The sequence below is a fragment of the Prionailurus viverrinus genome, chromosome D1, assembly GCF_022837055.1.
Source record: "Prionailurus viverrinus isolate Anna chromosome D1, UM_Priviv_1.0, whole genome shotgun sequence".
NCBI lineage: Eukaryota > Metazoa > Chordata > Mammalia > Carnivora > Felidae > Prionailurus > Prionailurus viverrinus.
Window position 1 is genome coordinate 87,139,511 of NC_062570.1, and position 16,288 is coordinate 87,155,798.

General features: G+C 33.9%; 1 protein-coding gene across 6 annotated transcripts in view; it reads right to left on the bottom strand.

Annotated features, from left to right (window-relative positions):
• Positions 1-16,288, bottom strand: part of CCDC73 (coiled-coil domain containing 73) — a 201,398-nt gene that overhangs the window by 64,831 nt on the left and 120,279 nt on the right. For all 6 annotated transcript variants that reach the window (XM_047879374.1, XM_047879373.1, XM_047879376.1 and 3 more), the window contains one exon: positions 10,027-10,065. In XM_047879374.1, the coding sequence (XP_047735330.1) occupies positions 10,027-10,065 (39 nt within the window). The remainder of the gene's footprint in view (positions 1-10,026; positions 10,066-16,288) is intronic.

Here is a 16,288-nt window from a genome sequence, read left to right on the forward strand (position 1 = left end):
AAAAAGTGCTGAGAACACAACAGGAGGAAATGTTAGGAGATATTTCTAAACCTGTGTAAAATTAAAGCACATTTTTTTTTTCTTGTAACAAAATGGTCACTTAAATTTATGCTGCCCCTATTTACAATTTCTTTTTAAAAAAGCAACTGGTTTCACTTATAGAAAAGATAATCAGTCCAAGTCAGCACTAAGCAAAATCACGAGAATATTAAAGTAATACTCTTTATAATTAAGGAAAAGAATTTGTTTTTCTAAATTTGGGGGCATAATTATGAGTACATTATCAAAACTCAAGTATTTTTAATTTTAATGAGTATAGCACCTTCTCACTGCATTAAAAAATTGAATGATGAGGAGAGTCTGGGTGGTTCAGTTGGTTGAGTGTCTGACTCTTGGATTTGGTTCAGGTCATGATCTCACAGTTCATGAGTTTGAGTCCCACGTAGGGCTCGTGCTGATGGTATGTGACCTGCTTGGGATTCTCTATCTGCCCCTCTCTCTCTCTCTCTCTCTCTCTCTCTCTCTCTCTCTCTCTCAAAACTAAACTTAAAAAATTGAATGATGAGGATAATATCTATCAGAGGCAGGGAGGCAATACAGTATAGTAGAAAGTCTACTTAGCTGAGAGACACAATTGGCAAAAATTGGACCCAATGTATAATATGGGCCTTTACTACTTTCAGCTAAAGAAGATTGTTTTGTCACACTTAGAAATATGACTTTAAATTTTAAAAAGAGGGATTGCCTGGCTGGCTGGCTCAGTCAGTAGAGCATATGCCTCTTAATCTCAGAGTTGTGAGTTCAAGCCCCACATTGGGTGTGGAGTCTACTAAAAAAAGTCATTAATAAATTTTAAAAAGAAATATAAGGTTAATAGAATAACATTTTTTAAAGGTTTTGATCTTGACTTGGTACTAGTAGACTCACTGATTGGCTTCACAACTTTCCTTCATTTATGTCACATGCTTCAGCACCTATGATGATAAGCAGTGATAAAAACCAGTGTATGTCTATGGACTGACACTCAGTAATTGTTTTATGAGTGAATTGTAGTTGTCCTCTGGGGCTCAAACAGTGAAAATTTGTTAGATATACCTGGCCAGTAGCTGTTTCCCCTATCCAATATTATCACAATTTCAAGTATTTACTTCAAATATTTCTTCCTCATTATAATCTAGGAGGATTAAAATTTGCAGGTTCTCTTCTCCCCTAGTCAAGTGAAGGGCATATTGCTCAAAATAAACCAACTGATTTCTACCTTTTTGGAATCTGAAACTCGAGCAAAAAAGGACTATAAAACTAAAGTTTGGCAGTGATCCTATCCAGCTGATAAGACTTCTGTCCCGGGTTTCTACATCCTGCTTCACAAACTCTGGAATTACCCTGATCCCTGCTCTTTCTCAAACCCATTCTTCACTCTCTGATTGATTATGAATGCCTCCACTAAATTCTCTTTCGCATAAAATAAAGAGCCATTTCCTACTGCTTTAAAATCAAAGTACAGGCAGTATACTAGTCAAAAGCTAGTTGGCCTGTGTTTAAATCCTGCCTCTGTAATTTAGTTGCTGTGTGACCTTGGGAAATCTACCCTATCTTTAAAATAAAGATTCTAAAAGTATCTCCCAGAGAGGGTTGCTGTGAGGATAAAATGAAATAATACAAATAAAACACAACGAACAACTCCTGTCACTGAATAAGTACAATATGTTTTGTTATTACTCCTTAACCAATAAAAGTGCCTTTAATAGTTTTATTTGGAATAACATTAGCCCTCATATTAATAGAGAATACATACATAAGTTGTACCTAACTAATAATAATAATCTTGGCAAATTTGATAATAATCTTAACTTTTTCAAAGATACTTTTTAATGATTTAAAAAAATTTTTTTTTAATGTTTATTTATTTTTGAGAGAGACAGAGACAGAATGCAAGTAGGTTAGGGGCAGAGAGAGAGGGAGACACAGAATCTGAAGCAGGCTCCAGGCTCTGAGCTGTCAGCACCGAGTCCAATGCGGGGCTCAAACTCATGAGCTGTGAGATCATGACCTGAGCCAAAGTCAGACGCTCAACCAACTGAGCCACCCAGGCACCCCACTTTTTAATGATTTTAAGCAAAGTGATAATATCATTGGTAATGATCACAACGGATCAATTGAAAGTTTCTTATGCACTTCTATGGGCTCTTCAAATTCACTATGGAGTCATTTGAATTAATCACATAGCATTTATTAATGCAAAAAGCTGACAAGTATATTTACCCCAGAGATCTTATGTCTATCTGGGTAGTTACTATGATTAATAACTAAATAATGAACAATAATAAACCAAATTCCATTCCTCTAAAATATCACTTAATTGGGGCCCCTGGGTGGTTCAGTCAGTTAAGCATCTGACTTCGGCTCAGGTCATGATCTCATGGTTTGTGAGTTCGAGCCCTGCATTGGGCTCTGTGCTGACAGCTCAGAGCCTGGAGCCTGCTAAAGATTCTGTGTATCCCTCTCTCTCTGCCCCTCCCCCACTTGGGATCTGTTTCTTCTCTCTCTCTCTCTCTCTCTCTCAAAAAAAAATAAACATTAAAAAAAATTTTTTTAAAGACACCACTTAATTCTCTAATGTAGAGAATTATATTTGCTTTCAGAAGATGGGTAGAAACCTAATACAATTTCACTAAAATTAGTCTAAAAGCATTATTTTAATTCAAGGAATTTTTCTTTAAGTTTTTACTTTAATTCCAGTTAGTTAACATACAGTGTAACATTAGTTTCAGGTGTACAATAGTCACTCAACAATTCCATACATCACCTGATGCTCATCACAAGTGCATGCCTTAATCCATATCACTATTTCACCCATCCGCCCTACCCACCTCCCATCTTGTAACCATCAATTTGTTCTCTATAGTTAAGAGTCAGTTTTTTGGTTTGTCTTTTTCCTATGTTCATTTTATTTCTTAAATTCCACATATGAGTGAAATCATATAGTATTTGTCTTTTTCTGGCTTATTTTGCTTAGCATTATATTCCCTAGCTCCAATCATGTTGTTGGAAATGGTAAGATTTCATTCTTTCTTACAACTGAATAATATTCCACTGTGTGTATACACACAGACACATATATTAAATATATACACACACACCACATTTTTTTCTTTATCCATTCACCTCTTGGTGGACATTTGGGTTACTTCCATAATTTGGCTATTATAAATAATGCTGCTATAAATATACAGGTGCATATTTCCCTTTGACTTTGTGGGATAAATAGCCAGTAGTGCAATTGCTGGGTCATATAGTAGTTCTCTTTTTAACTTTTGAGGAACCTCTGTATTCTTTTCCACAGTGGCTACACCAGTTTGCATTCCCACCAACAGTGCATGAGTGTTCCCTTTTCACCACATCCTCACCAACACTTGTTTCCTTTGTTTTTGATTTTAGCCATTCTGACAGGTGTGAGTGATATCATTGTAACTAGCATTTCTCTGATGATGAGTGATGCTGAGCATCTTTTCATCTGTCTGTTGGCCTTCTAAATATCCTCTTTGTCTGTTCATGTCTTCTGCCCATTTTTTAATTGGATTATTTGGTTTTTGAGTATTGAGATTCAGAAGTTCTTTATGAATTTTGGATACTCACCCTTTATCAGATGTATCATTTGCAAATATCTTCTCCCATTCTGTAGGATGCCTTTTAGTTTTGTTGATTGTTTCCTTTGTTGTGCAGAAGTACTTTTATTTTGATGTAGTCGCAATAGTTTATTTTTGCTTTTATTTCTCTTGCCTCAGGAAACAGATCTAAAAAAAAATGTTGCTACAGCTGGTATCAGAGAAATTACTGCCTGTGGTCTCCTCTAGGATTCTTATGGTTTCAAGTCTCACATTCAAGTCTTTAATCCATTTAGAATTTATTTTTGTGTATGGTGTAAGAAAGTGATTCATTTCTTTCTTTTACATGTTGTACAGATTTTGGAACACCATTTGCTGAAGAAACTGTCCTTTTCCCATTTTCCCTGCTTTTATGCCAGTAACATACTGTTTTGAGTACTACTGCTTTGTAATAAAACTTAAAGTCTGGAATTGTGATGCCTCCGGCTTTTTCTTCTTCAAAATTGCTTTGGCTATTCAGGGTTTTCTGTGGTTCCATACACGTTTATAATTATTTGTTCTAGTTCTGTGAAAAATGCTGTTGGTATTTTGATAGGGTTACATTAAATCCGTAGACTTCTTTGGATAGTATAGACATTTTAATAAAATTTGTTCTGGGGTACCTGGGTGGCTCAGTTGGTTAAGTATCTGACTTTGGCTCAGGTCATGATTTCATTGTTCATGGATTCAAGCCCTGCATTGGACTCTGCACTGACAGCTCAGAGCCTGGAGCCTGCTCTCTATTCTGTGTCTCCCACCCTCCCTCCCTCAAAAATAAGTAAACGTTACGTATTTCTTCTTCTAATCCATGACCACGGAAATGTTTTTCCATTTCTTTGTGTCATCTTCAATTCCATTCATCAGTGTTTTATAGTTTTCAGAGTATAAGTCTTTCATCTCTTTGGTTGGGTTTGTTCCTAGGGATCTTATTATTATTTGTGCAATTGTAAATGGGGTTGTTTTCTTAATTTCTTTCTGCTGTTTCATTATTGGTATATAGAAATGCAACACACATTGATTTTCTATTTTGTGACTTTACTGAATTCATTTATCAGTTCTAGCAGATTTTTGGTGGAGTCTTTCAAGTTTCTACATATGGTACCCTGTCATATGCAAATAGTGACGGTTTTACTCCTTCCTTACCAATCTGGATGCCTTTTCTTTTTGTTGTCTGACTGCTGTGGCTAGGACATCCCACACTATGTTGAAGCAAAGTAGTGAGAGTGGACATCCTTGTCTTGTTCTTGACCTTAGGGGGAAAGCTCTCAGTTTTTCCCCATTGAGGATGATGTTAGCTGTGGGTTTTTCATATATGGTCTTTAATATGTTTAGATATCTCTTTAAGCCTAACTGTTGAAGTTTTTTTTTTTTATCATGAATGGATATTATACTTTGTCAAATGCTTTTTCTGCATCTATTGAAATGGTCATTAACCTTTCTCTTACTGATGTATCATGTTGATTGATTTGCAAATATTAAACCACCCTTGCAATGCAGGAATAAATCCCACTTGATCAAGGTGAATGCTTTTTTTTAATGTATTGTTGAATTCAGTTTGCTAATATTTCATTGATTTTTGCATCTGTGTTCATGAGGGATATTGACCTGTAATCATCTTTTTTTGTGGTGTCTTTATCTGGCTTTGGTATCAGAATAAGGCTGGCTTCATAGAATGAATCTGAAAGTATTCCTTCCTTTTCTATTTTCTGAAATAGTTTGAAAATAGGTATTAACTTTTCTCTAAATATTTGATAGAATTCACCTGTGAAGCCATCTAGTGCTGGACTTTTGTTTGTTCAGAGTTTAATTACTTATTCAATTCATTTGCTGGTTATTAATCTGTTCAAATTTTCTATTTCTGATTTAAATGTTTTGGTAGTTTATATGTTTCTATGAATTTGCCCATTTCTTCTAGGGTGGCACATAGTTTTTCATAATATCTAATTGCATTTCTGCGGTGTTGGTTGTCACTTCTCATCTCATTTGTGGTTTTATGAGTCCTTTCTCTTTTTTTCTTGATAGGTCTAGCTAGAGGTCTATCAATTTTATTGATTCTTTTCACAGAACCAGTTTCTGATTTCATTGATCTGTTTTATTGTTTTTTGTTTTTAGTTTCTAAATCATTTATTTCTGTTCTAAAATTGATTATTTCCTTCATTCTGCTGGTTTCAGGTTTTGTTTGTTCTTTTTCTAGCTTCTTTAGGTATGAGGTTAGGTTGTTTGAGATTTTTGTTTCTTGAGATTTTTGTTTATTGCTATAAACTTCCCTCTTGGAACTGCTTTTGCTGCATCCAAAAGGTTTCTGACCATTGTATTTTCATTTTCATTTGTTTCCATGTACTTTTTAATTTCTTATTGACCCATTCATTGTTTAGTATCATGGTATTTAACCTCCATGTATTTGTGGTCTTTCCAGATTTTTTTCTTGTGGTTGACTTTTAGTTTCATAGCATTGTTGACCAGGAATTTTTCAATTTTTCAGTTTATATCTATTTTTATATAGCCTTTATGACTACTGTCCACTACATACTAATATAGGTTTCCTCAATCTTTCAGTTAAAAAGTCATAATAGGCTGTAAATGCCTGCAAAGATTAACAATCCTGATAACTAAAACTAGAGCAAAGATTAAAGTGATTTCATAGGTTTTCTCTACATAAAATAATTTGTGATATACTCTAATCCAACATCCTCTGCTTGAAGCCAAAGTCAATTCAAGTAAAATGCAGTTTCATTTGTTTGCATTACATAATTTCCAAATATATTAGCCTATTCAGTTGCCATGATAAATACTATAAAGACTTTCAAATTACATGAGCACCTACAGCTCATTGGCCCACACAGGCCCATATGGGACTGTTCATATATGAACCTAGTTGGCTGCTCTGATTTAGTTTTGATAATCAGATGAAGAAACCAGTTGTCAAGTTTGTCACTAATTGCATGCCAGCAAATAGCTTAAATTCTTTGGGAAGCAACAACAAAAACAGATTGGTGACACTTGCATGAGAAACCCAAGAATAGAATTTTTCTGTTTAAAGACTAATATAAATAACTTTATAGTCTTATTATTAAAACTTTAGGGGCGCCTGGGTGGCTCAGTCAGTTAAGCATCCAACTTCGGCTGAGGTCATGATCTCACGGTTTGTGAGTTCAAGCCCTGTGTCGGGCTCTGTGCTGACAGCTCAGAACCTGAAGCCTGTTTCAGATTCTGTGTCTCCCTCTCTCTCTGACCCTTCCCTGTTCATGCTCTGTCTCTCTCTGTCTCAAAAATAAATAAGTGTTAAAAAAAAAAATTAAAAAAAAACTTTAATATTACACATGATATAATAAATAAAGATAATTTTATTGAGATGATTAAGAAATAGTTAAGAACATACTGTTCTTGTTTTTTGGGTTTTTTTTAACTCTGTGAATTGATTCAAGCTATTTTCTTCTTTAACACAATTTTACTACTAAATGCAAGGACTGTGTCCATAAGAAAATGTTAGGATTCATTGCTTTCCAAATACAAACTTAAATTTTAACAAACTTAATCTATGGATATCAAGATTAGAGGAAAAAAAGACAGCTTCTGCATAATTAAGAGCATGTGTGCGTATGTGGTCTAAAAGATTACTTTGAAGCCTCAAGATATTTAAAATAGGAATAATTAAAAAATAGTATTTATACAACTGTCTTTACTAATTACAACTTTTTACAACTATATTTACTAATTAAAAGCGTAATTGTTCATTTTCCCCCTTTCTTATTTCCTTATGAAGACCAACTTGAAAACCTTTATAAAAACAATTTCCCTTAAAATAATTAACTTTAAGTTAATTTTAGGGAAAAAGATAAAAACACAAAAATAAACTTCATACATTCTTCAAAACTATTTTGCAACTTACCTTTCAATTTCTTCAATATGAACCCCAAATAAATCAATTTGGGGTTATAAAACTCATGTTTTAAACATTTTAAAAGATATTTTTACCTTTTTTAGTCACAAAGAGAAGGTATATACTACTTTAAAAAACTAACTTAGGGATGCCTGGGTGGCTCAGTCAGTTGAGCGTCTGACTTCAGCTCAGGTCACGATTTCACAGTTTGTGAGTTCAAGCCCCGCGTCGGGCTCTGTGCTGACAGCTCAGAGCCTGGAGCCTGCTTCGGATTCTGTGTCTCCTCTCTCTGTCCCTCCCCTGCTCATGCTGTCTCTCTCTCTCTCGCTCTCTCAAAAATAAATAAACATGAAAAAAAAAAAAACTAACTTAAAGTTACCATACTTTGTGTGTACAGATATACATAATATTTATAATTTTTCCAGATAAGTCTTCATTCTAAAAACATTCTACTATGAAAGAAAAAAATGTAGTAATTTTAAATCATATGAAACCTTCAGTATTTAAACTATAATTTAATAAAGAAAAAGAAATCTTTCTTATAAGTCTTTTCTTTATTCTTTGGGAAGCAACAACAAAGAATTGTTGTTGCTTCCCAAAGAATAAAGAAAATAAAGGAAAGCAATACACAAAAAAACAAAACATAAATAAGAGCCAGCTAGATAAGTTCTTACTTCATTTACTAAGTCCTATTAGCTACTCGTTATACAACATAGTCACCTAACGATAAGAACACAACCGGAAAGATTTTCACCAATGATCAAATTACAATAACAGTTAATTTGATGTTCTACAGTTTACTTTTATTATTTTTTGTTGCATTCTTTCTATTCGTAATGATCAATGTGATCATTTGCTCCATAGAAGGCTAGGGTACTTTAGAGATAGGTAAATCTTTCAATTCATAATTGTGTTAATTTATCTAGAGACATATCACCACCTCTACCACCTATACACAAATCAACTTATTGAATTCCTAAAAGAAATTACCACAGAGTTAAGTTACATAAAAGAAAAATGATTTGAATAAAATAAGATTAAGTTAATTACTGAATACAGTACTTTGAATACAGGTCATCTGAATCATATAAAAATAATGTAAAAAGAATAATGTAAGAATGCTTATAAAAAAAAGATTATTTTAAACTCTTTAATCAATTATCTAAAATACATTTAATACTCTGCCAGAATGGACATAAAATATTAAATGTACGTATCAACATAAAATTACTTTAATGCAAAATTATTTAATGCTTTGAACTGTTAGAAAATAACATTATAACTATAACTCAAATATCATTTTAAAAGGTTCTTAAGAGGTTGTCATTCATATTAACAAAATACTCAGAAATTACTAAAAACTTGTTTCCATTTTTTCTAAGACTATAAGTATCTGATGAAATTTTCAAGTGGAATAAAATAAATACATTTTATGTTGCCTTTGATCTTTAACTTGTAGCCTTATCTCCCAGGTCAGAGTGCACATTATTCAATTTCACTATATTTTGTGTAAAACCACTGTAGCGTTGAAGATGACTTTCAGTACAAATGTCATGGTACTTAAAGCTAAACTGGAATCTAGTTTTTCAGCTTCTTAATTAAAATCATAGTTTAAAATAGTCTGACAATATTATCTTTATTCTTTCCAGTTGAACAGCGACAGAATTTTCACATCTTTTATTCAATCAAGCTTAGCAATCTTTCTATGTTTTTTTATTTTCTAACACACCAAAAACATTTTCAAGAAGCAAAACAGTTACGTTATTTTTCTGTATTTAATAAGAAGTGATCTCTCATTTCTTACTTCTCATATATATAATATATAAACCTTACTCAAAAATTACTTTACTTGCCTTACAGTCTGCTCCAAAGATGACAACTGAAATAGCATAAGCCTACCCAAAAGCCCTCAGAAGATTTCAGTGGATATGGGAGACTTTTGCTTAATCAAAAATACAGGAAAAAAAGTCCTTCTGAATCAAAGAGGGATAGAGAGAGTATCAACTAAATATTCCATAAAATACTATGCTGTAAAAATACAAATATGAATTTTTAATATATAGAAGAGAAATATGTGAAAAACACTTGTTGAAGAGGAAAGAATGAGTACCATAGCCCAAGTGTTGTATTCAAATGTTACTTCATATTATTTTTTCAGGCAATCGTTAATAATTACGTTTGTATAAATATCTAGAAATATAATAAGAGGTTTTGTTATTCTTATTTATTTGTTGTTTGATATTGAAATAAGACCTCTATCAGTAATCTGGGACTGGGTTTAATTTATTTTATAATATATAAACAATTTATGTAATCTGGAAATAAATTTGTGAAATACATTAATTTAAGCTATATTTGAAATTGTAATTCAGTTCTTTAAATGGGATATTAATATCCAATTGCAAATACTTTTTTTTACTATAAATGCCACATTTATACAAAAATACAACACGTATGATGTGCTAATCTGGAGAGTGGGTGTATATTCTATAATTTCCTTACCATTTCACTTATTTTCTTCTGTAAAGAATATTTAGAAACCTTGAAAAAACAAAGAGAAAATTCATTATAAATCTTTATCTATTATAAATTCTGCCTGAAATTAAAATTGTATGCCATTGGGTGCCTAGGTGGCTCAGTCAGTTAAGTGTCTGACTCTTGATTTTGCCTTAGGTCATGATCTCACAGTTGGTGAGATCAAGCCCCGTGACAGGCTCTACACTGACAGTGCAGAGCCTACTTGGAATTCTCTCTCTCCCTCAGTCCCTCCCCGACTCATACATCACTCTCTCTCTCTCAAAACAAATAAGTAAACTTAAAAAAAATAAAATAAATAAAACCGTATGCTATAAAATGTGGTGTTCATTTCCCATGCAGTATTTTTTTCTTAGGACATTTTTTTCAAGATGATATTTACCATAGCTTTCTTCCTTAAAACAAAACCAATACATTCATTAATTATTCAACACATATTTATGGAGCACTTACTATATACAAGCCACTTTCCTAGCACTCTGGGATACAGCGTGCTGTCCCTACCCTTTAGAATTTGTCTAGTGGGGGTAATGGTGAGATAGTCAATAAAATATAAATAAAAAGTACAGAAGTCAGAGAGTGACAACTATGAAGAAAAATAAAGCAAGCAGGATAGCAACAGCATTTCTAGGAGAGTTTGCTTTTTAGTATCAGATCTTTGTTGAAAATCTGATAAAATGGAAAAGCATAGGGAAAAAGCTGTTTTAAAAAAAATCATCTCAGAAACCAGAAATAACAATCATTAATACTTTAGTACTTCAGTTATTTTGCTATGCATTTACACCTTAAAAGAGGGTGAGTGGGGAGTGGAATAACAATATATGAACTATTTTGTAGCCTATTTTTTCCTAATATATAACAAACACCTTTCTATGATGAATTAATCTACAACACAACTTTTTAATGGTTACATAGTATTCCACTTTACCAAATCACTCTCATTTTTGTAAGTTTACCCAGTTTACAGTTTTATGACACTACTATAAGATAAACATGCTTGTACTAAGAACTGTAGTTATATATTTTAGTACAATAAATTCCAATAAGCAGAATTCCTAATATTTGTTCCTTTTTATAGACTTTTAACAATTCTTACATAGTCCTCTAGAATGTCTGACCAAGCTAAATTCCAACCAGCTGTGTATGAGTACTCATTTTCTTAAACTCTGTTTATATTTGTTAAATTTTAAGCAAAAATAAATTACTTCACATTTCCTATGAAATCAATTTTTTAGCATGCTGCCTTGAATAAGCTGATAATTTTCTTTTTTTTTTTTGGAAGAGGTTATGTGTGATTTATTTCTTCAACAAATATTGAATGCATACTATAAGTAAATAATTAATGTACACACAGGGGGTATAATACTGAACCCCCCAAAAAATCTCATCCAGCTTAAATACTGGATATTGTAGAAAATAAGCAATATAAATAAGTTAAAATATAAGGTCTATTAAATATTGATAAGCAGTAAAGAAAAATAATAAATCAAGGAAAGAGATTACATGAGATACGCAAGAAAATTCTTTCTAGGCTGACATCTTTTGAGTCCAGATTTGACAGGAATGAGGAAGAGTATTTCAGCAAGTGCAAAGGCCCTAAGGTGGGGAAAACATCTGGTGTGTTCAAACCACAAGAAAGTGTAGCTGGAAGTGAATAAGCAAAGAGAAGAACAGCAATAGAGGAGTTCAGAGAAAAGTAGGAGTGGGGAGAGGGCCAATTCTTTGTAGGTCTTGTAATGCAGGACATAGGCTTAGGTTTTTATATTAAATGAGACAGGATGACATTGAAAAGTTCAAAGCACAAGTATAACATAGCCTGACTTACTTTTTTAAAGGATCACTCTGAGTGTTATGTTAACACTAACAGGGAACAAAAGCGGAAGCAGGAAAACCAGTTAATAAGCCACTGTGATAATCCAGATGAAAGAAGATAATGAAAGAGGACTAGGGTTTTAATAATGGATGTAGTATGAAGTCGCCAGAACTGGATATAATCTGAGGGAAATGTTGACAAATCTGCAACAGGAAAAAAAAGGAGTCATAAGGGGCGCCTGGGTGGCTCAGTCGGTTGAGCATCCAACTTCGGCTCAGGTTATGATCTCAGAGCTCTAGAGTTCGAGCCCTGAGTCGGCCTCTGTGCTGACAGCTCGGAGCCTGTAGCCCACTTCAATTCTGTGTCTCCCTCTCTCTCTGCCCCTAACCCACTTGTATTCTGTCTCTGTCTCTCTCAAAAATTAAAAAGTAAAAAAAAAAAAAAAAAAAAAATTAAAAAAAAAAGGAGACATAATTACTAAGGAAAGAAAAGACAAAGAAGTTAGTTTTTAGGAGTGGAATATTTTCTATCATTTATTTATTTATTTTTAAATGCTTATTTTTGATAGAGAGAGAGTGGGAGCAGGGGAGGGGCAGAGGGAGAGGAGACACAAAATCCAAAGCAGGCTCCAGGCTCTGAGCTGTCAGCACAGAACCTGATATGGGGCTTGAACTCACAGACACGGAGATCATGACCTGAGCCAAAGCTGGATGCTTAACTGACTGAGCCACACAGGCACCCTGGTAGGGGAATATTTTCTAAAACAAAAAAATCATGTTTTTTTTAATCATGAACATACCATGTTTCATGTCAATCTAGGCTGGAGATACATATTTGAAAGTCTTGAACATACGTCCCATTTGAAAGACATGAGATGGGATGAGATCAGAGTATTTTTTAAGGCATTCCGACAAAAGAAAAGTAAAAGGATAGAAATCATCTGGAAAGATAAGAGAGAAACACTTTCACTCTAACCCTGAATTTCGTATCTGCTAATGTGATAATTTTATATGGCAACTTAACTGAAACAAAAGACTATTTCTGAGTGTATCTGTGAGGGTGTTTCTGGATGAGATCAGCATTTGAAGCAATGGAATCATTAGACTATCGCACTTCTCTGCTTCCATAATTGGGTGACTCAATTCCTCATAATAAATTTATCCCAATATACATATGCTATTGGCTCTGTTTCACTGAAGAACCCTAACACAGCTACCATCTGCTAAAGATAAAAGCCATACATCTAGAGCAAATTTACAAAATTCTTTCTGGTCACTATTCTTTAAACATTAATTCTTTCTGAATCATGATTCATAGCTCTATTTTATCAACATCTCTAGAGCACTTTCCACCTTGAAAAGCTACCACATAGTTGTGTTCCAATGAAACATAAGTAGAATTTGAAAGCAATATAATTAGGCTGACATGAAATCTTTTTATGCAGGCTACATATATATATGATTTTTTTTCATGTTAAAATTACACTGAATTGGGGGCGCCTGGGTGGCTCAGCCAGTTAAGCATCCAACCTCAGCCCAGGTCATGATCTCACGGTTTGCAAGTTCAAGCCCCGCATCAGGCTCTGTCTGTGCTGACAGCTTGGAGCCTGGAGCCTGCTTCAGATTCTGTGTCTCCCTCTCTCTGCCCTTCCCCCGCTTGTGCGCTCTCTCTCTCTCTCTCTCTCTCTCTCTCTCTCTGTCTCTCTCTCTCTCTCAAGAATAAATAAACATTAAAAATAATTACACTGAACTGGATTATAGTATCAGATACAGACACCTTTCTAATACAGGAATTATACTGACACTAATTATTAACTACAGAAGCCAATTTCAAAGACAGAGTACAAATGTTTTGCTCTTATAGTTATCCCTTACTTTATAGAAAATATCATGAAAAACTGTAAAGTACCTTTCTTTACAGCACACCTTATTTTCCCATTAATTTTCCATTAACTGGCTTTATGTTACTTGGGAATAAAGTCCCTCAAAACTATGTTAAAAAGTATTTAACCTTTCCCCTTTTCCTGAACAATTCAGTCCTAAGTCAATGGGGGTAGAGTAGGGCAAGGTAGGTATCCATGGGAAAGGGGTGAACAGGTTGTAGTAGCAGCATTCCAGAACACGGTATCAGGCCTGAATGGGGAAGACAATCCCAACTGAGGGAAATCTATTGTGAGGAATCAGAAGCTGAGTAGGGTACTATTTGTAGATGACATGATACTACATACAGAAAGCCCTAAGGGCACCTGGCTGGCTCAGTCCAAAGACCATGCGACTCTTGATCTCGGGGTCACAAGTTCGAGCCCCATGTTGGGTGCAGAGATTACTGAAGAAAAAAAAAAAAAGAAATAAAAGAAAACCCAAAACATTCCGCCAAAAAACTACTAGAACTGATAAATGAATTCAAGATGACACAAATAAACAGAAAGACATTCCACGATTATGAATTGGAAAAACAAATATTGTTAAAATGCCTATACTACCCAAAGCAACCTACACATTTAATGCCACCCTATCAAAATAACATAATCATTTTTCACAGAAGTAGAACAATTCTAAAATTTATATTGAACCACAAAAGACCCTGATAGCCAAAGCAATTTTGAAAAAGAAGAGCAAAGCTGGGAGTATCACAATTCTGGACTTCAAGTTATATTACACAGCTGTAGTAATCAAAGCAGTATGGTACTGACATAAAAACAGACACATACATCAGAAAAACATAACAGAAAACCCAGAAATAAACCCACAATTACATGGTCAATTAATCTTCAACAAAGCAGGAAAGAATACCCAATGGAAAAAGGACAGTTTCCTCAACAAACAGTGTTGAGAAAACTGGACCACTTTCTTACACCAATATACAAAAATAAACTCAAAATGGATTAAAGACTTAAATGTGAGACCTAAAGCCATAAAAATCGTAGAAGAGACCACAGGCAGTAATGTCTCTGACATCAGCTATAGCAACATTTTTCTAGATATGTCTCCTGAGACAAGTGAAACAAAAGCAAAAACAAACTGTTAGAACTACATCAAAATAAAAAGATTCTGCACAGCAAAGGAAACAATCAACAAAACTAAAAGGCAACCTACAGAATGGGAGAAGATATTTGCAAATGACACATCTGATAAAGGGTGAGTATCCAAAACATAAAAAGAACTTATAAAACACCCAAAAACCAAACAATCCAATTTAAAAATGGAAAGAAGACATGAACAGACATTTCTCCAAGGAGGATATTTAGATGGCCAACAGACACGTGAAAAGATGCTCACCATCACTCATCATAAGGAAAATGCAAATCAAAATTACAATGAGATATCAACTCACACCTGTCAGAATGGCTAAAATCAAAAACACAAGAAACACCAAGTGCTGGGGAGGATGTGATGAAAAAGGAACACTCATGCGCTATTGGTGGGAATGCAAACTGGTGCGGTCACTGTGGAAAATAGTATGGAGGTTCCTCAAAAGTTAAAAACAGAACTACTATTTGATCCAGCAATCACACTACTGGGTATTTACCCAAAAAATACAAAAACACTAATTCAAAGGGATACATATAATAGCCAAGATATGAAAGCAACCCAAGTGTTGTATATATGTGTAAGTGGGATATAATTCAACCATAAAAAAAAAAATGAAATCTTGCTGTTTGCAATGGCATGGATGGAGCTAGAGTATAATGCTAAGCAAAATGAGTCAGTCAGAGGAAGACAAATACTATATGATTTCAATCATGTGGAATTTAATAAACAAAACAAATAAGCAAAGGCAAAAGAGAGAGAGACAGAGAGAGAAAGAAACCAAGAAACAGACTCTTAACTATAGAGAACTGATGGTTATCAGAGAGGAAATTTGGGGGTGGGGGGGGCAGGGAGAGATGGGCAAAAAAGGTGATGGGGATTAAGAAGTGCACTTGTTGTAAAGAGCACTGAGTGATGTACAGGATGGTTGAATAACAATATTATACCCCTGAAACTGATATAACACTTTATGTTAACTAAGCTGGAATGAAAATAAAATAAAATTTAAAAAGCTGAGGAGAGTGAGGAGGGCAACACTGAAAAAGGGCAACCCAGCTCAAGGGGTAGAGTCCAAGTAGGGAAAAGAAGGCATTCATTTAGGAAGGAAGGCACGGCAAAATGGTAAACTGGTTTACACAGGGTAGTTTATTGAACAAGTAAATATGTTAAGGATAAAGAATGTCATATTTCTCACTGTAAGAGGAAATAAATGTACACATACAGGGAGAAAATAAATGAAAATTAACCTTGTGGTTTTGTATTAAAATTGGAGATAATGTGAATTCATGTTTTTTTATATACCTAGGTTGTTAGAGAAATAAACATTGTAAGTTATAAATAAACACAAATATAAATGATATCTGTGTGTATGTAAATACATACATAG